This window comes from Trachurus japonicus, chromosome 3 (genome assembly GCF_045865225.1).
Source record: "Trachurus japonicus isolate A0001 chromosome 3, Traja_1.0".
Lineage (NCBI taxonomy): Eukaryota > Metazoa > Chordata > Actinopteri > Carangiformes > Carangidae > Trachurus > Trachurus japonicus.
The window spans coordinates 15,258,013-15,275,366 of NC_140909.1; the positions used below are offsets into that span (position 1 = coordinate 15,258,013).

The 17,354-nt window shown below is 40.9% G+C and overlaps 1 protein-coding gene across 3 annotated transcripts in view; it reads right to left on the reverse strand.

The window, feature by feature from the left end:
* Positions 1-5,298: 5,298 nt before the first annotated feature.
* Positions 5,299-17,354, reverse strand: part of itsn2b (intersectin 2b) — a 34,006-nt gene continuing 21,950 nt past the window's right edge. For 2 of the 3 annotated variants that reach the window (XM_085763905.1, XM_085763897.1), the window contains exons 24-40: positions 17,296-17,326; positions 17,062-17,183; positions 16,832-16,928; positions 15,839-16,033; positions 11,931-12,052; positions 11,693-11,799; positions 11,371-11,554; positions 10,948-11,046; positions 10,707-10,790; positions 10,490-10,573; positions 10,129-10,191; positions 9,766-9,915; positions 9,280-9,398; positions 9,092-9,174; positions 8,918-9,001; positions 8,368-8,541; positions 5,299-7,496 (exon numbers count right to left, since the gene is read on the reverse strand). In XM_085763905.1, coding sequence (XP_085620031.1) covers positions 7,348-7,496; positions 8,368-8,541; positions 8,918-9,001; positions 9,092-9,174; positions 9,280-9,398; positions 9,766-9,915; positions 10,129-10,191; positions 10,490-10,573; positions 10,707-10,790; positions 10,948-11,046; positions 11,371-11,554; positions 11,693-11,799; positions 11,931-12,052; positions 15,839-16,033; positions 16,832-16,928; positions 17,062-17,183; positions 17,296-17,326 — 1,947 coding nt within the window. In that variant the 3' untranslated portion in view covers positions 5,299-7,347. The remainder of the gene's footprint in view (positions 7,497-8,367; positions 8,542-8,917; positions 9,002-9,091; positions 9,175-9,279; positions 9,399-9,765; positions 9,916-10,128; positions 10,192-10,489; positions 10,574-10,706; positions 10,791-10,947; positions 11,047-11,370; positions 11,555-11,692; positions 11,800-11,930; positions 12,053-15,838; positions 16,034-16,831; positions 16,929-17,061; positions 17,184-17,295; positions 17,327-17,354) is intronic. The other variant, XM_085763914.1, reaches the window with a different exon arrangement.

The window sequence follows — 17,354 nt, forward strand, 5'->3', positions numbered from 1 at the left end:
AAGTGTAAGGTCAGACAGTGCGCCCAGATCAGAGACCTGTGTGCAGGGCATCACGCTGCCCAAAAAACATAAATCGGGCTATCAGAAAAAGAAAGAGAGGAAACAAAAAGAAAGACGGCAGAACGAGGGGAGGCAGCTGCTGACTGCTTTCTTTCCCAAAGGTGAACCAAGTTAGCTTGTCATGCAAAGTCCAATTAAAGTTAACATAGTCCACTCCAGACAGCTGCTGCTTATATTTGTATGCTCACGTGAAGTCTTTAGCTTAGCTAGCTGCCAACCAGGCTGCTTGCGGCTGTAAGTATAAAGACAATTACAGGCCAGCTAACGTTAGTTGTCAGTATTAACCAGTTTCAGAAACAGAGAGTGGCGCAGCCGCAGCAGCTGGAGCAGCTGGAGCAGCAGTGGTCAGTCCTGGCAGCTCTTCTGAAGATGAGATTAGAGATGAGCAAAGACAAGGTGAGATCGTTGTTCAAGTATTCAAAGGCGAGCTCCCCCCTCCGACCCCCCCTTACGTTGGTATATTGGTTCGCGAGGTGGAGAGAGAGAAAGAGAGAGAGTGGTGCTGACTGGTAGAATTGCTGTCTAAATATGAGTTGTTTACCTGAAGTTTAAAGTAAGTTAGCCTTTTGGTTCAGTGTGTGTGCTATAGCATTTTGTCTACTAACACAGCAGAGCTGAAAGTGAAACTCCGTGCTGAGATTTAATGAATGATCCATCTAGCAATATTGCTGCTGCATATATCAACATGTAAATAACATACCAATATCACTGTAGGCTCAAGTGCACACTAGTAATATATTAATTGAGCAATAACGCAATTTATTATTTTTGTCTGGTAAAAAGCCTTAGCATTGCGGTGCAGTGCTGTGCTTAAAAGCTATTGTCAATGTTCAATAAATTCATGATGTTACCAAAGCCAATGAATAATCATGTTAAATAACTGTGATCTCACTATCAATCAAAAATGATTGTGATTCTGATTTTTGCCACAGATAGATAGATAGAGAGAGAAAGAGATAGGTCTGGGTGGTGAGAACATAGAAAAACAATTAGCTATTTTTCTCAATCTGGCTGAAAAATGGCTTAAAACATTTTTGCCTCTGCAACTTATTGAGCATGATGAATACTGTGTGTGATAGCAAATAATTAGGAGCACGAGTGTCATGGATCAAAATGTTAGTACACAAACCAGATGTAGCCTAATGTTTTAGGTATTTGAGCACAAGTAGGCCAAATGCATCAATTCAGAACCACTCATCAATATAATCTGATCTGATTGTAGTTGATTGTAGTAGATTGTATAAATACACCCCCCCCCTTTTTTTTTTTCTCTCACGCGCCTCGCGGGCATGGATAGGGGCCCACTGACATTGAGAGTGTACAGGGCCCAGAATTTGGTGCTACACCCCTGCACAGACCACAAAGGGGTCTCCAACCAAAATAGAATAGGAAACAACATGCCCCTTAGATATTAGGCCTACAGTAAAAACCATTAAAACTGAGCTGTCACCATTAAGTCTGACTGTCTTTAGTGCTCCGCTACACAAACACACAGTTCACATCAGCTAATATCAACCCCTTGTTGTTCTGTTTTCAACATGAAGGTTGCAGAGAGGGAGTCAAACTTAGAAAGGCTTAGACCTCTTTAAAATCACCTGGTGGACAGTGAACATTTTAAAGCTGGTGCAAAGCAGTGGAACAGGCGACGTCTGTCACATTTTACAGAAACCATGAGCAAAAAAGTATCATTTATTCAGATTTATTGTCATGATGAACCAGTAAGATGGTGAAAAGTCCAATTGTCTGTTACAGTAGTTCCTCTATTGTTTATAAGTGGCCACTGATCAACAAACCTGCTTCTTCATGGATGTTTTGATGTTGTTTTGATGTTCTGTTTGTCTATGTTTCTATGCTGCTCCTTATGCCTTTTAAATTGACCCTTGAGGACAAATAAAGTGTTTTGAATTGAATCGTTAAATACACATCATCAATTTGTCGTTTACTTAAACAGTTTAGCTTCTGGCTGGAAAACCAAACTCATTGTGTGTTCATAACTTGACTACAATGTCCCCCACTCACTTTCAGCATTATTATATAAACATTTATACACAGACCTCTTTTGTGTTGTCAAATATATAAATTATATATGTTTTATTTTGTCTATTTCTGTGGATATCATCTTAGGTGGTGGAGGAAATTAGTATAATTCTGTTTACTCATGTATGATTATACTGTATGTCCAGATAGTTATGGGATTCCTGGGGGGTGGGAGAACGAGACACGAGTGAGTGAGATATGAGTCCTTTTAATAAATCATCTATTTAATCAGGTGGCTTTTATCATTATTACTGTTCTGTCGATGTTGTTATTGGTTTGCATACATCTTTATGTTGATCCTTCTCTACTCTGTCTTATCTACACTATGTGTTGGGGATGGGGCAGATACAGGTCTGTTACAATATGTACATGTACGCTGCTCTGATGGACGCTGATTAATTGTACCACTGCCTCTATTCATTTGAAAATGACCAATAAAAATTTGATCACAAAAAATAACTACAACGTCCCCTATAATATACAAGTCAGTTATTTATGTGATAAATTGTGAGCATAAAGACCTAATTTGAGGCATACCGCCAATAAAAGAGACAAAAGAAGTGTTTTATGTTAAATTCTGAGTATTAACACCAACTCTATAAATAAGTATAGGATGATTCATATTTTGACTTTCCATGTTCACGTTATAGATGGCGAGCCTGGACCGACCTGTCTGTAGGTTTTCTCTGACGTGGATACTTTTACCCTGTTGTCTCTGTGTTGCTACAGGCCACCTTTAATCAGAGGAGGTTTTCGGCCAGAGCACAGACCCCTCATTATTTGTGAGTTATTTCTTTGTGTGTTTTGTGTGTGTGTGTGTGTGTGTGTGTGGGAGAAAGTGTGTGTGTGTGTGTGTGTTACATAAGACAACTGTTCATGTGGTGATAATCAAATCATTTCCATGACTGAGTCAAGAGGAACCGAGGGCCTCTCAGACTCATCCTCCATGCACATGTCACTCTCTCTCTCTCTGTACTCTTTCTGTGTCTCCATATGTGTTTATCCTGCTTCTGTTTTTTTTCTCTCCTCCTGTTTCTAAAGTACTCTCCTCTCCTGTCTTAGTGCACTTTTCTTTATCTCCTTTCACCCACTCACTTTTTCTCTATTCACCTCATCTTTCTGCATCTCTGTCTTCTACCTCTGCACGTGATCTACATATGTTCAGATTTAGAGCGGAAAGTCTATGATTTATAATTCACTTTTACGCGACCACTATAAATAAAACTTCATAGAATATTAAAAGGGTAAAACAAACTAACCAACGTTTTTGTCCATAAGGTAAAAAGAGAAACATTTATTTCAGCTGGTGGCTTCGGTTTTTTGTTTTCTTGGTCTCATGATGCTTCAAACTCATATTAGCCTTAAAAACTGTTATACTTATTAATAGTGGCATAATGGGGGCAGAGGACACTAATGGTCAACACAATATTAACACTAAATTTAAGTTACAGTGGAGAAATTTGTAGCAAGCAGTTGCTTGTTCACACACTGACACTATGGAGCAACATTACGTTAATGTTTGTGTGCAGCTGATGTAATGTAACTGCACTCTCTGCTCACTGTGTTTCTGGTCTTTAGCTGCTCATCTCTTCACTTTGACACAGGTAGTCGACAGTGGGTTGATTACGTGAGAGGGGTTCAGCTGGATTGCAGCAGTAAGGCTGGTTGTACAGTTACTAATGTCCATGACTGAGTGAGTGAGTGATCATTGTTCAGCTGAAGTGGAGTTTCCCCATTGGGTGCGTTGCTATTTCAAAATGAATTGGTGCAACGTCCTTCATTATATTACATACATGTCCAGTTTCAACTGTTTCAAGTTAAAACCTCCAATATATAATATTATATTATGATTTTTTTGCGTCCAAAATGGAAAAATGTATGTAGCCTATGTTTTTTCACTGACTGCACTAATCATCACAGCATTGTTGAAGATTAACTGTGATTTAAAGTGGAGCAGAATCAAAACCTGAGGTCATTTTGCCACAGTGACCAAGAGAGAGGGAGAGAGAGAGAAAGCCCATAGCGGCTCAGCTAAATCTGCACCACATTCGTTTTTAATCACATGCAAAAGAATAAGTTATCATCAGTTATCATCATTTACACCCCCTGCCCCCGGTGCACTGAATCCATTACTCCCTCTGTGGCGCTCTGCCACAGGAGGTTGAGTTCAGCTGACTTTGCCGACTCCGTTACCCAGCTGTGTGTGTGTTGCCGTCAGCCCCTCGCCCAGCCAGCCACTCAGCGTGGTGGTTACGTAATGACTGTTGCTCCTGTGGACCCGGAGTCAGTGGAGGGTGAAGAAGGACTTAATGAGGTCTATTGGTGCGCACTGACAAGCCCACACTGAACTCCACTGCCTCTGTGGCAGGACACCAAACACAAACCAGTGAGGAACAAAGCAAAAATCACAAAAATTCAAACTGGGTAAATCTTGAAATAAGTCTAATGTTGTTGAAGTTGGATCTGGGTTTATGACACATTTAACTAAATATCTGCAATACTATATGTACTGAACATAGTACATAATAACCACTGTGTAATTTCTGTGCTGAAAACACTGCAAAAACTCAAAATCTTACCAAGAATATTTGTCTTATTTCTAGTTAAAATGTCATTTCTAGTCGAAACAAATCTCATTATACCTAAAATATGTATATTTATACATATACATACATAGTTATACATAAAAAGTAGCTTGTTTTTAGACACTTTTTTTTTTTTACTTCTTTCAAGCATATTTTCACTTGAAATAAGTAGAAAAATCTGATAGTGGAGCAAGTTTTTCTTCCTTATTACAAGCACAAAAAACTTGCTTTCACTGGCAGATTTTTCTACTTATTTCAAGTGAAAATTAGTTTGAAATAAATGAAAACGATCTAAAAACAAGTAAATGTTTAGGTCATGAGTCTTATTTTAAATGGAAAGAGATTAGTTTTGACTAGAAATGAGACATTTTGACAAGAAATAAGACAAATATTCTTGGAAAGATTTTGAGTTTTTGCAGTGTATGCTTAAAATGAATAAACTCTATGATGATTATTGTATATTCACTTCATACAAAAACATACTTGAGAAGAAATCTAAATCTCAAGTCCTCCACTATTCAGTCCTGACTGTATATGCAGCAGCAGGACAACGTGTGCTCACAGTGTGACAGCGTTAAATACCTCTTCTCTTCAGACAGAGTCAATAATTTGACAGTTTTGCTCACTTTTAATGTCTTTAATTTGACTTAAGAAACCCTGAATCACAGAGTGCCACGTAGAGGCCAGAGTGAGTACAAACAGCAGGTTACAGACTCCAGAGCTGTGAACAGGCAGTCGATGCAGAGAGCTGCAGAAAATAAAAAGTTAAACAAAAGACAAACGTTAACACCCCTACACAGATATGAAGGTAGTCCAGTCTCTTTGCACATTTTCCACAATCGAGATAAAACATCTAAATTAATAGAAGACTAAAAAACAGATCTGTTGATTGAACAAGACAAATTAATAGAATACAAGAGCGCAAAACAGCAGGCCTAGCGAAAAAGACTAGAGACCTAGTCTACTTACAGTAAAACTCAATCGCAGAAGACGCTAAGAGATTATATTGCTGTTCAAAACAGTAACAAAGTGTGTCCGATGCATCTGTAATATTTGCCGTCGCACACCTTCAAAACAAGCCCAGTGGATACCAACTGATTATCCAAGATGACACAGCAAAGCAAAACTGCTCCAAACCTTTGGATAGTCCAACACGCATTAAATTAAGAAATAAATACGACAACGTTTTCGTTAATATTCAGAGCCCCAGCAGTCGCTCAGTTAGAGAAGAAACTGGACGCGAAGGACAAAAAAAAAAGAAGAGTAAAAACAAAAGTAGAATACACCAAAAAGTCCACCGACAACATAAATATACAGCTTTTACACACCATTATATCCTTGTAACAGTTTTCATGGCAGATGTTTACAAAGGGGGGGGGGGGCAGGTTTTTGAGGCAACAGAGATGGACAGTGTTGCTGTGGATGAGGCGGCGACTGGAGAATGACACTGCAAGGTAAAAATGTAACGACAAACATGTAGAAATGAGCAAACACTGTTTTTATTATTGCTGACAAACCTGCCGATCTGAATCGCCTCAAAATACCGACCTCCTCTTCGCTGAAAAGTAAGACAGGAAGAGCAGACTCGAAGAAGGAAACTCTGTTCAATACAGCTTTTTATACCCCGTCGTGTTTTGTCCACACCTGGAGAAACTACTTGGCCTTGGCTTTTAGGAAAGAGCAAAGACAGAGACGCTGCTGACCCAAAGGACGACTACGTCTGTCTCTGACTTGAGATTTTACAGGAGGAAAAAGACGAGTTGCATTAAGGCCAGAAGTTAGAAGTCAACTCCCAAAGTTGCAGCATCTCAAGAGCGCACGCACACACACAAACAAACACAAATACACAGACACACACCAGATAAAACAAAATGATCGTTCAGTTCAGCTACAGTGACTCAACCTCCGAACAACACGGACGTCCTGAGATCTTCCAGTTAAAATGACTCCAGATCAGAGCTGCTCGTCGCAATAACCTCAGGTCTTTCCCAAACAGCGGTTCTTTTCCAAACCGTCGACGGTCACAACGTTCTCAGATCTACATCTTCAACATAAACGTGAATCTTGGAAGTTAAGAGAAAACACTTGGTTACTTTATCTACTTGGCAAAGTGTGTGTGCCGGAGACTGATCGCTTGAAAACCGACTGAGACAGACAGAGAGCTGAGAGTTTCTAGGTGAGGGCAGAGGAGAAGCTTTACATCTGTAGTTTTATTGCTCTAGTGATAGTTCTGACTTCCTCTGAAGGTTATAAATGATTAAAGCCGAGGACGACGTCTTTTCTGCTTTCAAAGAGTCACGCTGTAGTTCGTCTGTCTACTGCCTCAGAGTGTAAATATGGTCCAGGTGCAAACTCCTGCTCTGAAACTAGCTTCCCTTTCCATCTGGTGTCATCATGAGGCGAGAGAAAAGAAAAATCCCTCTGGTCCCTTGTGGAGGATCCAGAGGACATAAGAAGAGGTATTATTAGTGCTGGTTAACATTAAAATATTAAGGCTTGATGTGCGAAACACATCGATCAGATGCGTGTAGCTCGATATGACATTTATCTTTATCCTGTGTGGTTGAAACCGTCCCGAGTTTGTTCATGTGTCGAAAAGCAGCTTCTCTTTATTTGGTTAGTTTTCCCCTTTATGTGGATGTCTCTGTAGAAGATGCAGGTTTTTCTATTTGCCACCGAAGAGCTGCAGGTCGAGGCGGACCCACACCTCCCCCGTGGGAACCTCATGCAGCAGCAGACGTCGCGTCACTGGTCCCTTGTTCTCCAACTCCTTCTTTATGGTCGCTACGGGAACCTCTGTCCGGCCCAGGAAGTCTGAAACAAGAGAAGACACCCTTTTAAATATCAAATCTCAGACCTTTCTGGTGGTTATTCTTCTGACTAGGGATGTCACGATTATACATTTTCTTGGTACGATTATTGTCAGAGAAATAATCACGGTGTTACGATTATCACAATTATTATGCAATGATTAATTTCACAACACTATGAATGTGTAAAATCGAATATAGTCAAAATATAATTACATTACTAATTGTTTACACAAAATATTTCAAGTATCTATTAATATATGACCAATTATCAACCCCCCAGGGGGAGCGTTTGGAATAATCAGGTCATAAATTGTCATCTATACCAAATGTTTATGTTTATTTTAATCGTTTTTTGTTTTGTTTTGTTGTTTTTTTTAAAAATACAAATGACATGCTAACATTTAAATTCCTTTACTTTAGTTAAATGGACCAGTATCTGTGCATTTACCTTTATTTTGGCGCTCATCTGCCGATATGGTTCTGACATTATCTTTTTTGGGAAGTGACGGTATTTAGGAGTCTTTACGATTAATTAATTGTGGCGTTTAATACCACGATTAATTGTGAAAACAAGTAATGGTGACATCCCTACTTCTGACAACTAATTTAGATAGATAGATAGATAGATAGATAGATAGATAGATAGATAGATAGATAGATAGATAGATAGATAGATAGATAGATAGATAGATAGATAGATAGATAGATAGATAGATAGATAGATAGATAGATAGATAGATAGATAGATAGATAGATTCCTTTATTGTCATCATACAAAGCATGACGAAATTGCTGCCACCCATGAACGGCGCATAAATAGATAAAAACAATTACAGAGAGAGTGTGAGAAAGAGACTGGACAGGGAACTGACCATCAGGTGCGAACTGGTCTCTCTCGCAGATGGCGATGCAGAGGACGTCCTGGTAGAGGTCTCTGATGTGAAACTGACAGTTGAAGTTCCACTTGGGGTTCAGGGTGTCGTTGAGCGTCCTGGACGTGAAGATCTGAGCTCCCATGGTCACTTCACAGTAAGGGTTGCTTTTACCTGGCGGAGGGAGGGAAGGGAGACAGGTGAGAGGGGGAAGGGAGTGGAGAAAAAGAGAGGAGAGAGGAGTAGAGATTAGGAAAACAGGAAAGAGGAAGAGAGAGATGAGACAAGAGCAGCAGTAAAGAGGAGGAATTATAAAAAAGAAGAAAAAATGAATCAAGTGTGAGCAGCATAAAAAGAAAAGAAACACTAGATAACGATGGAAGCAGCAGCAGCTTAAAGGCTCCCGACTGAAAGGTTCAGTAGGTTTCCATGAAGCAGGATTTAAAAGCTGGACTCAAAACACAGCCGTTAAAATTCATGGCGTGTGTTTAAGTTTTTAAGTCCACTGAACCGTAGAAACATCCTGCACCATCAGAGTATTCAAGCTCACCGTTGGGTTTTGCCGCCTTGAGCTCAGTGGCTTCTAAGATGGTGACCAGGAGTCGGCCGATTCCACTCGCCTTCACGGATCGAGCTGCAAACACACACACACACACACATGAATCTTAATCATTAATTAATTTGATATAATCAGGCGTGTTAGCATCAGAGCGCCACAACAGACCTTGATAGGCCTTTTCCCTTTTTTTCTTCTCTCTCTCGATAAATTCTTCAGACGCAGCCTTGATCTTCTGAACCCACGCCGTCCTGAAAACACACACACACACACACACACACACAGAGTAAGTACAGAGGCCAACAATCTGTCTGTGTACATACAGTATGTGTGTGTAGGCAGGTGTGTGTCAGTACCGTTCATTGATGTTGTCGGTTCTCAGGATGTAAACTCTGTCGATGTGGGAGATGTGGAAAGTGGGTTCATCACTGGAAGGATCTGGCAGCTTCACCAGAACTTCATTCAACAGCACAGGCTGCAGAAAACAACAACAACAACAACAACACCACCACACACTGTCAGGCATGAACACTGCTGCATAACCTATTCATTCAGGATTCATTCACTTTTTTCATCATGCTTTTGTGGTATTGAATCATTTCCATCTCTTTTTCAACGATGTCCTACTTTTAGATCATGTTTCATTGGCGTTACTGTGTTTGTTGTGCATCTGGTGCATTTGACCTGGTGGTAAAACAGTTTCCTCATGCTGGATCAATAAAGCTTACCTAACCTAACCTAACCTAAAATTATAGGGAAAATGCACCTTTTAATAAAGTATGTAGTGATAAACTATGAATTCTCCTGCTGCCATATCGTCACAGTGTGTGTTTGTCTCTTACCGGTTTGTACATCTTGAGCTGAACGTTGTTCTTGTTGCTGAACAGCTTGTCGGGGCCAGAGGAGGTGAACTGCTTAGATGCATGAGTCAGGAGCAGGAAGTCGTTAAAGAGGAAAGCCCACAGCTCCTTGTTGCTCTTTGCCTTGTACATCTGGAAGAAAAGACGACAGACAAACATTTCAGATTTCTTCTTTTGTTAATATTTTCTGGGGCTTTTGTGCCTTCAAACAAACATTTCATCCATACTTACAATATGATTACAATATCAGATTAATAAATGTTCTTCACTTTCCTTTCCTTTTTGTTTTGCTTTTACCCTTTAGTGATGATGGTGGTTTGATTGATTATCGATTGTGTTACTCACCTTCCCAAAGTGGAGCAATTTCCTGGGGCCTAAACAGTTGGTTAGAGAGTTAAAGACCAAGTGCTGTGGAGAAAAGCACAAGTTATAAGGATGTTTTCAAGATTTAAAATGGTTGTTTCTGACCCTCTGTCAACTTATGGCAGCTGGTAAAGGTTGGATTCATTGATTCCATGTCTAAATTCCTCGAGTCATGGTGAAATTGCTTGGGGGCGGGACTAGATAAGCTTTTGCTTCTCCCGCTTTCCCTTTCGGTCATGTGTATTGTATTAATTGGATTGAGATGATGTGTGATGATGATGACTAATTGACATGCCCGAAATGAACCGAATAAATAAAATATTGAGTAAATTGAGCTTGTTACCTCTGCAGCGCCATCACACTGTACGTGATTCTGGATCCACTCCAGTCGGTCAGAGTTTTCCTTCTCTCTCACGCCCTCGTTAACCTGGTTTTAATTAAATGTGCAGGAACAGAAACATCAGTTAAGTAAAAAAGAAAAAAAGTTCCTTTTCAACCAGATTTTAGACAAAAACAATTCAATCAAAGTAACAAGTAAATAGTTCAGTGGAGAAATGAACCTGTTGACAGAGTTCCTCCGCCCTCTCCAGAGCTTCTTTCAGCGGCCCTCGGTCAGCGTGGCCCTCCGCGGTGCACTCCAGGATCTGAAACACACAGACAGGCATGCAAATACATGGACAAAATTGACCACAACCAAAACACAAAAGAAAAAGGGGCAAAACATTGTTATTTTTTGCTCATCACAAACAGGAAGGTCAGTATTTGAGTTAATGAGGAGTTTAATCACAGCATGATGCCTACGTTTTTGATGTGCAGCGGGTAGCGTGTGATCCTCTGCATGGGCTTCAGCAGGAAGCTGGACAGCGGCATGCCCTTACATCTGTAGTCTGTGGCGATTTTCTGATGGGAGTGAAAGACAATATTAACAAACGCAGTAAGAGCCTGGTTTCCACTTTTATGATGAGGGACATTTAAGTTTCAGAGAAGCAGAAAGCTACACTTCTCAACAAATCAAAACAACAAAGTATAAAATAATAAATGAGCAACTACAGATGTAAAAGAACAACAGAAAAAAACAATAATGTTATCAAGTAAAACTGGGACTAGTAAAGCATATATATATTTTTTTTTAAAAAGAAGTGTTTTTGGACAGTGGAATGCAAGATTTAGTTTAAAAGTAAAAATGCATATGTAGACTGAGATTTTATGGATTGTAAAACACACCTTGAGGAAATCCTTGAAGTCCTGCTCGTTGTCGGTGCGGGTCTGGAGCAGCGCGGCCCCGTTGATCTGGCAGGAGCAGAAGCGGATGTACGGCTGCATGTGGGAGAGCTCTGCTGCCAGGATATCTCCGATCATCGGCACCGGCATGTTCTCCCCGCCCGTCTTCTTACGAACACGGAGCGCCCTGCAAACACACACACACACACACAATGAAATGTCTATGTATGAACACAAACAGCTCCGTATGTGTGTGTGTGCAGACACAATAACAGCTGCACGTGTACGACCTTTAACCTCTGTCTGATGTTATTCTGATATTTACTTGAGGAATTTAGTGTTGCAGGCCAGCAGCTCCCTCCAGTTGACAAAGATCAGCGACATCTCTCCTTCACTCACACGACCCGACTCTGACATCGGTTTCTGGAAAACCTGCAAAAAGAAAATGACGGGTATGTGAGGAGGAGGAGGATGTAAAGATGATCTGACACATCTCATTCGAACTGCTTTGCTACTTTGTGACACGAGTGATTCAGCAGGGTGAGTGTGTGTGAGTCTGTTACCTCCAGCACTATGTTCAAGTCGTCCACATATCTCTCCTCAGTCTGGATCAGCTCGTGGATGTAACCCTGTCTCTTCTTCTCTTGGGGGCTCAGAGAGTCCAGACTGTTCAGGTCTGCACACCCTGCACCAGACAAAGGACACAAGGGGGGCCGGCTTGTATCAATCATAACGACAAACTTACTGTATAACAATACACACTGCTTTTTTTATCACAGCATCACTTCAGCTCTGCATTTGCTGCCTCCTGCTGGAGGTTCTGGGGAGTAAAGCAACAAAAAAAAAAAACAGAAGCTGCTGCTCATTGTTGTTGTGTGTATGTGCACATTGCTGAAGATTTCAAAAAGGAGCACTAAGACCACAAAGAGGAAGAGGAAGAAAGAAAAATATGAAACTCTAGATCAACACAACACACACACACACAAACAGAAACACATCAAACACACACACTTACCTGACACAGGGTGTCCATTAGCCCGTTGTGAGTGTCCTATACAAACACACTGGTTCCCTTCCCTTTCCATTTCCTCTCTTTCTTCACCCTCATCGTCTGTCTCATCCCAAAGATTTAAAAAGTGAAACCTGCTCTGTGAACCCATCGCCATGATTGGTTCTGTCTCAGTGAGTGTTTTAATTGTCCATCTGTCTGACAGTACTCTGTCTCTCCTGCCTCGTCCGTCTCTTTCTCCGTCTGTGCCGTTATCTCTAGCGTCAGACTAAAACCTCTCCTAGACCAAATCTGTTTGTACCAAAACAGGAAAGCGGGATTCTTTCTTCCTCGTCACCTACGTGGCGCATGTTCAGAGTGGACGAAACTCACTGGTTTCTGCTACAAAACAAACCCAAACATTTGTGTCCAGGGCAGATACGTAACACACAGCACAGTTATGGTCGCAATATAGTTATTATTACAGACAGAATAACTCTGAAAACCAAACACAAGGAGGAGAGAAACAAAGTGTCTGAGAAGAAATCATTAGGAGAGAGTTACGCAGATGAGATACGGCTGCAGGAGAAAAATGGGAGTAGAAGGAGAATCTGGCTGAGAAAAGGTTGTTCATGCATATCTGTTCATCCTTATCGCATTCAATGTGTTGACAATATAAACATCGAATATAACTCACGCATGTGCACACACACACACACACACTGCTGTCAAAAGATATGTCACCGCACAATAATAAAACACTTGTGTGATCCCAAACCAATCTTTATTTTTTGCACAATCAGAAAAAATATATCAACCACATCTTCAAAAATAATTCCACTATCTCGTAACACAAATGTTTTTACCTACAGCGGCGTCCTGAAGTCGGAGACCACTGTCCCAATTCAAGAGGTCTCTTTTGGACCCCTCTCTCTCTATAAATATACTATAGAGATATCATCAAGCCCTTGCTGCTATGCACCTTTATGGTTCACACAATCCTCCTGCAGCGATTCACTTGAATTAAAATGACTGAAAACAGTAACAAGTGCATTAGCAGCAATTTCCTCAAACTGCAAACAAACACTTGTCATTTCCTCCCTTAGCTTTCACTGAAGTGGGCTCAGGAGTCACAGCGCCTCACGTGAAGCTTGCATAGATTAGTGTTTCACTTGTTGGCCTGAGGACAGTGTATCCACAATCTCGACAGTATTGATTTTTTTTTTTCATTATATATACACAGATGTACAAACAAAACCCCATCATCGGAGCAGCAGCAAAACAGCATTTAGTTAATATGAGGAGCAGCAGCAGTTTGTATCGTCAGCCCTGGAGGCAAAGCTTAATGTTTGTCGATGGCTTTGAAACAGTTCGCCATATGGTGAAGAGTCGTTTCATCTCACATCGAAACTACTTCTTTTTCCTCCTGTTGGTGAACACAGCCGACCTACTTATGGCTTTCACATATAGAGATGTGCGCGTTTGTGTCATTCTGTGTCTATGCCAAGTCAAACTAAAGGTTTTCATAGGCTTGAAATCAAAAGCCCACTGCAAATCGGTTAAAGGTAAGAAAGTGCACGTGAGGTGAAAGCAGAGGGTAAGAATTAAAAAGCAAAAGGCTCCAACCTCAAGTTTCCAACTCAGTCCTGAGCAAAATTACTGATTGTTTCCTATTTTATTCCCTTTTCAAAGTATCAATATAATAAATATAGAGGGTAAAACTTTTTTAAAGCAGTTTTAAAGACAAGTGCAGGTGTGTTAAGCATGAACCCAGCCTGGCATTGGACTGTCCACTCTTTCTAAAACGACCAACAGGCTTGAGGGTTAGTACAATGTTTGTAGTTACTAGTGCAGACAAAAGGCTGAGGAAGTGACAGTAAAGCTTGTGTGACGTGTCTGAACTTCGCCTAATCTCCGAGATAAATAGTGGGCTCTGTGTGAGCTGAACTCCTGAGATAGAGGGGAGAGTAAGAATTAAAACAAGGCTTTAAAGGGATAGTTCAACATTTTGGCTAATTGGCCCATTGCCATAATCCCTATAGTCATAGCAGTAGGTTTGTAACCTTTAATTGTCGGTGCAAGCTATTTTTAGAACGGCAGAGCAGAGCCGCGAGCTGCTCAGAGCTACGCTACGGAGGCTCATGGGATTTCTTGGTTTTCCTCATCAAATACACAATCCAACAACTCCAAAATGCTCTTGTGGACAAGTTGTGACCTGCACATTCACCACGCTATGAGATAATAACAGAAAGTTACGAGACAGAGTTGTTGCAAAACTGATGCACGTTCAGTTTTTCATCAAGCAGTCTCTGAATTTACCTCTAAAACAACTCTGTCTCGTAACGTTCTGTTATTATCTCATAGCGTGGTGAATGTGCAGGTCACAACTTGTCCACCAGAGCGTTTTGGAGTTGTTGGATTGTGTATTTGATGAGTTTGATGAGGGAAACCAAGAAATCCCATGAGCCTCCGTAGCGTAGCTCTGAGCAGCTCGCGGCTCTGCTCTGCCGTTCTAAAAATAGCTTGCACCGACAATTAAAGGTAACAAACCTACTGCTATGACTATAGGGATTATGGCAATGGGCCAACTTGCCAAAATGTTGAACTATCCCTTTAAACAAAAAGGGGAAATAATGGGTAGAAAGGAAAGGAAAGGATAGTGGGAGGAAAGAGAGAGAGCGTTAGTGTCTTCTGAGGGGAAACGACAGGGAGGAGGAGGGAGAGGCCACAGAGAGACCCACCATCTCTCTGCTTCAGACACTTTTTTCTGTGCTTCATAATCATCATCATCATCATCATCATCATCATCATCATCAGTTCACAGTCACCAAAAGGCACCGAGGCTTCAACAACGACAGAATTGACACTGAGTCATAAGGAAGTTGTTCCAGGTCCTGGTTCCTCCACAGGAAACTCAGGACCTGTTTTCATTTTTCTCTCACTCACACATTTCACATCTCTATTGTCGTCTCTCTCACATACTGATGCTCACACACACACACACACACACACACACAAACAATAGCTCAGTGGGAGAAGTTAGTAGATAGGGAGTCCAGACACTCCGCCTCTTCAGAGAAGAGTGCAATAGTGGGTCTTTCTGAAGTCAGGTGGAGAGGAAGAGGAGGTGGAGGAGGAAGAGGACTTTCTACCACCCTAGAAGGAGAAAGAGACAGAAGCCAAAAAATGGGAGAGACAGGGAGGAAAGGAGGAATACAGATTGGGAAGGGAGAGAGGGAGGGAGGGAGGGAGGGAGAAAAACAGGGGAAAAAGTGAAAGTCAGAAAAGAAAGGGATTAACAGATGAAGAGATGGGTGGATGAAAGAATATAAGTGATGGTAGATGCCGGTTGCACAGACAAACAACAGCAGCATGAGGATCAGTTAGTCACAGAAGTTTGAAGCAACATAGAAACTGAGCATTTTCATGATTTCCACACATGCATCTTCATTTCATGACACGATGTTGAAGAGATTTACTCACACTGCTGGCTGGGGTCGCAATCCGCCGTCGTCATCTTGACGTAGTTGGTGGGGAACAGGCCGGTGGCCCCGTTCATCTCTCCTCTCCACCAATCAGGGTTGTTCTTGTCGAGGACGTTGATCAGCTGACCTTTAGAGAAGCTCATCTCGTCTTCGTTGGCGGCGCTGTAGTCGTAAATAGCAATGACCTGACAGACTGAGAGACAGCAGGACAGAATCCGTCAGATGCGAGTCATTAACAATTATTTTATTGCATCATTATAATTTTTTTTTTTTTAACACATATCTTAATTGACTTTTGAACTTGGTACCTCATTGGTCCAAAATAATATGTCACATCTTTAAAGTCTCTAAACAACTTAGAGCCATCAGTCTAAGAAAACAATGATACCTTGGAAACTGAAGATAAAGAAAAGAAAAACAATATGTACAGCACGCCTGCATGTCATCTGGTAAAAGTGGATATATAAATAATCAACTGAAATAAATGGGAAAAAACTAAACAAAAAAAAAAACACATGTATATATAAAAATAAGAAAAAGTGAATATTAATGTATGTAAAAAAAAAAAAAAAAAGATACCTGAATAAAGGGTACAGTCTTACTTTGTAGGTGTTAGATTTAAGGAGTTATGATATCAGGTCTTGATTCCAAAAATATGATAAATGAATTCCATTTATTGCATCTTTATTTAAAAAATGTAGTTGACTTCACCTCCATAAAAGTACAGTCAAATTTAAAAATTCAAAGGACTTTTATTTTGAAATTCCACATCAGATTGACCTGATTTATTCTGGGTGTCATCCTGAGGTCTAGTACTATCAGTCTGAAGTGGAATGGTCAAGTAATAACAGGTAGTTTAAAAAACAAACAAACAATTAATCCTACTATACATAGAGTACAGTGAAATTTAAAAGTTCAAAGGGCTTTTATTCTGAAATTCCACATCAGATTGACCTGATTTTTCATGTGTGTGTGTGTGTGTGTGTGTTACCTGGCTGCGGTGCTGGTGTGGACTTGCCGCTGTTGGATCCTAATATTTTGACATGAGAAGAGCGGAACCAGCCCTTCTGTCGCTTCTTCCCCCGGGCCTAGAGGCAGAGCACACAGACAGACAGATGTGGATATTGAGGCTTTAGCCAGAAAAGTGAAGACGCCGGCCGAGGTCACGAGCGAAAAAGTTTGAGGACACAGAATTTCTTCTGCGGTGACGAAACCACTGACCTGCAGTTCTCCGAGCCACCAGCCAGAGGCGTTCTTGCCAAGGATGAGGACGAGCTGGCCGTTTTCCAGATTGAGCTGATCATGGCCTGAGGAGGCGTGAGCCCTGATCACCTGGCCGATCTCTGCACACACAAAACACAGATCCAATTTGAAAAGGCAGCATTTCTGTTCTTAGAAGTGAGCAAAAGACAGGATTAAAAAAAATAATAAGAAGAAAAGAAGAATTGAGCTTACCTGGCTTCTTCTTTCCAGATAGGCTCGATGTCTGAAATTATACAAATGATGAATCTGTT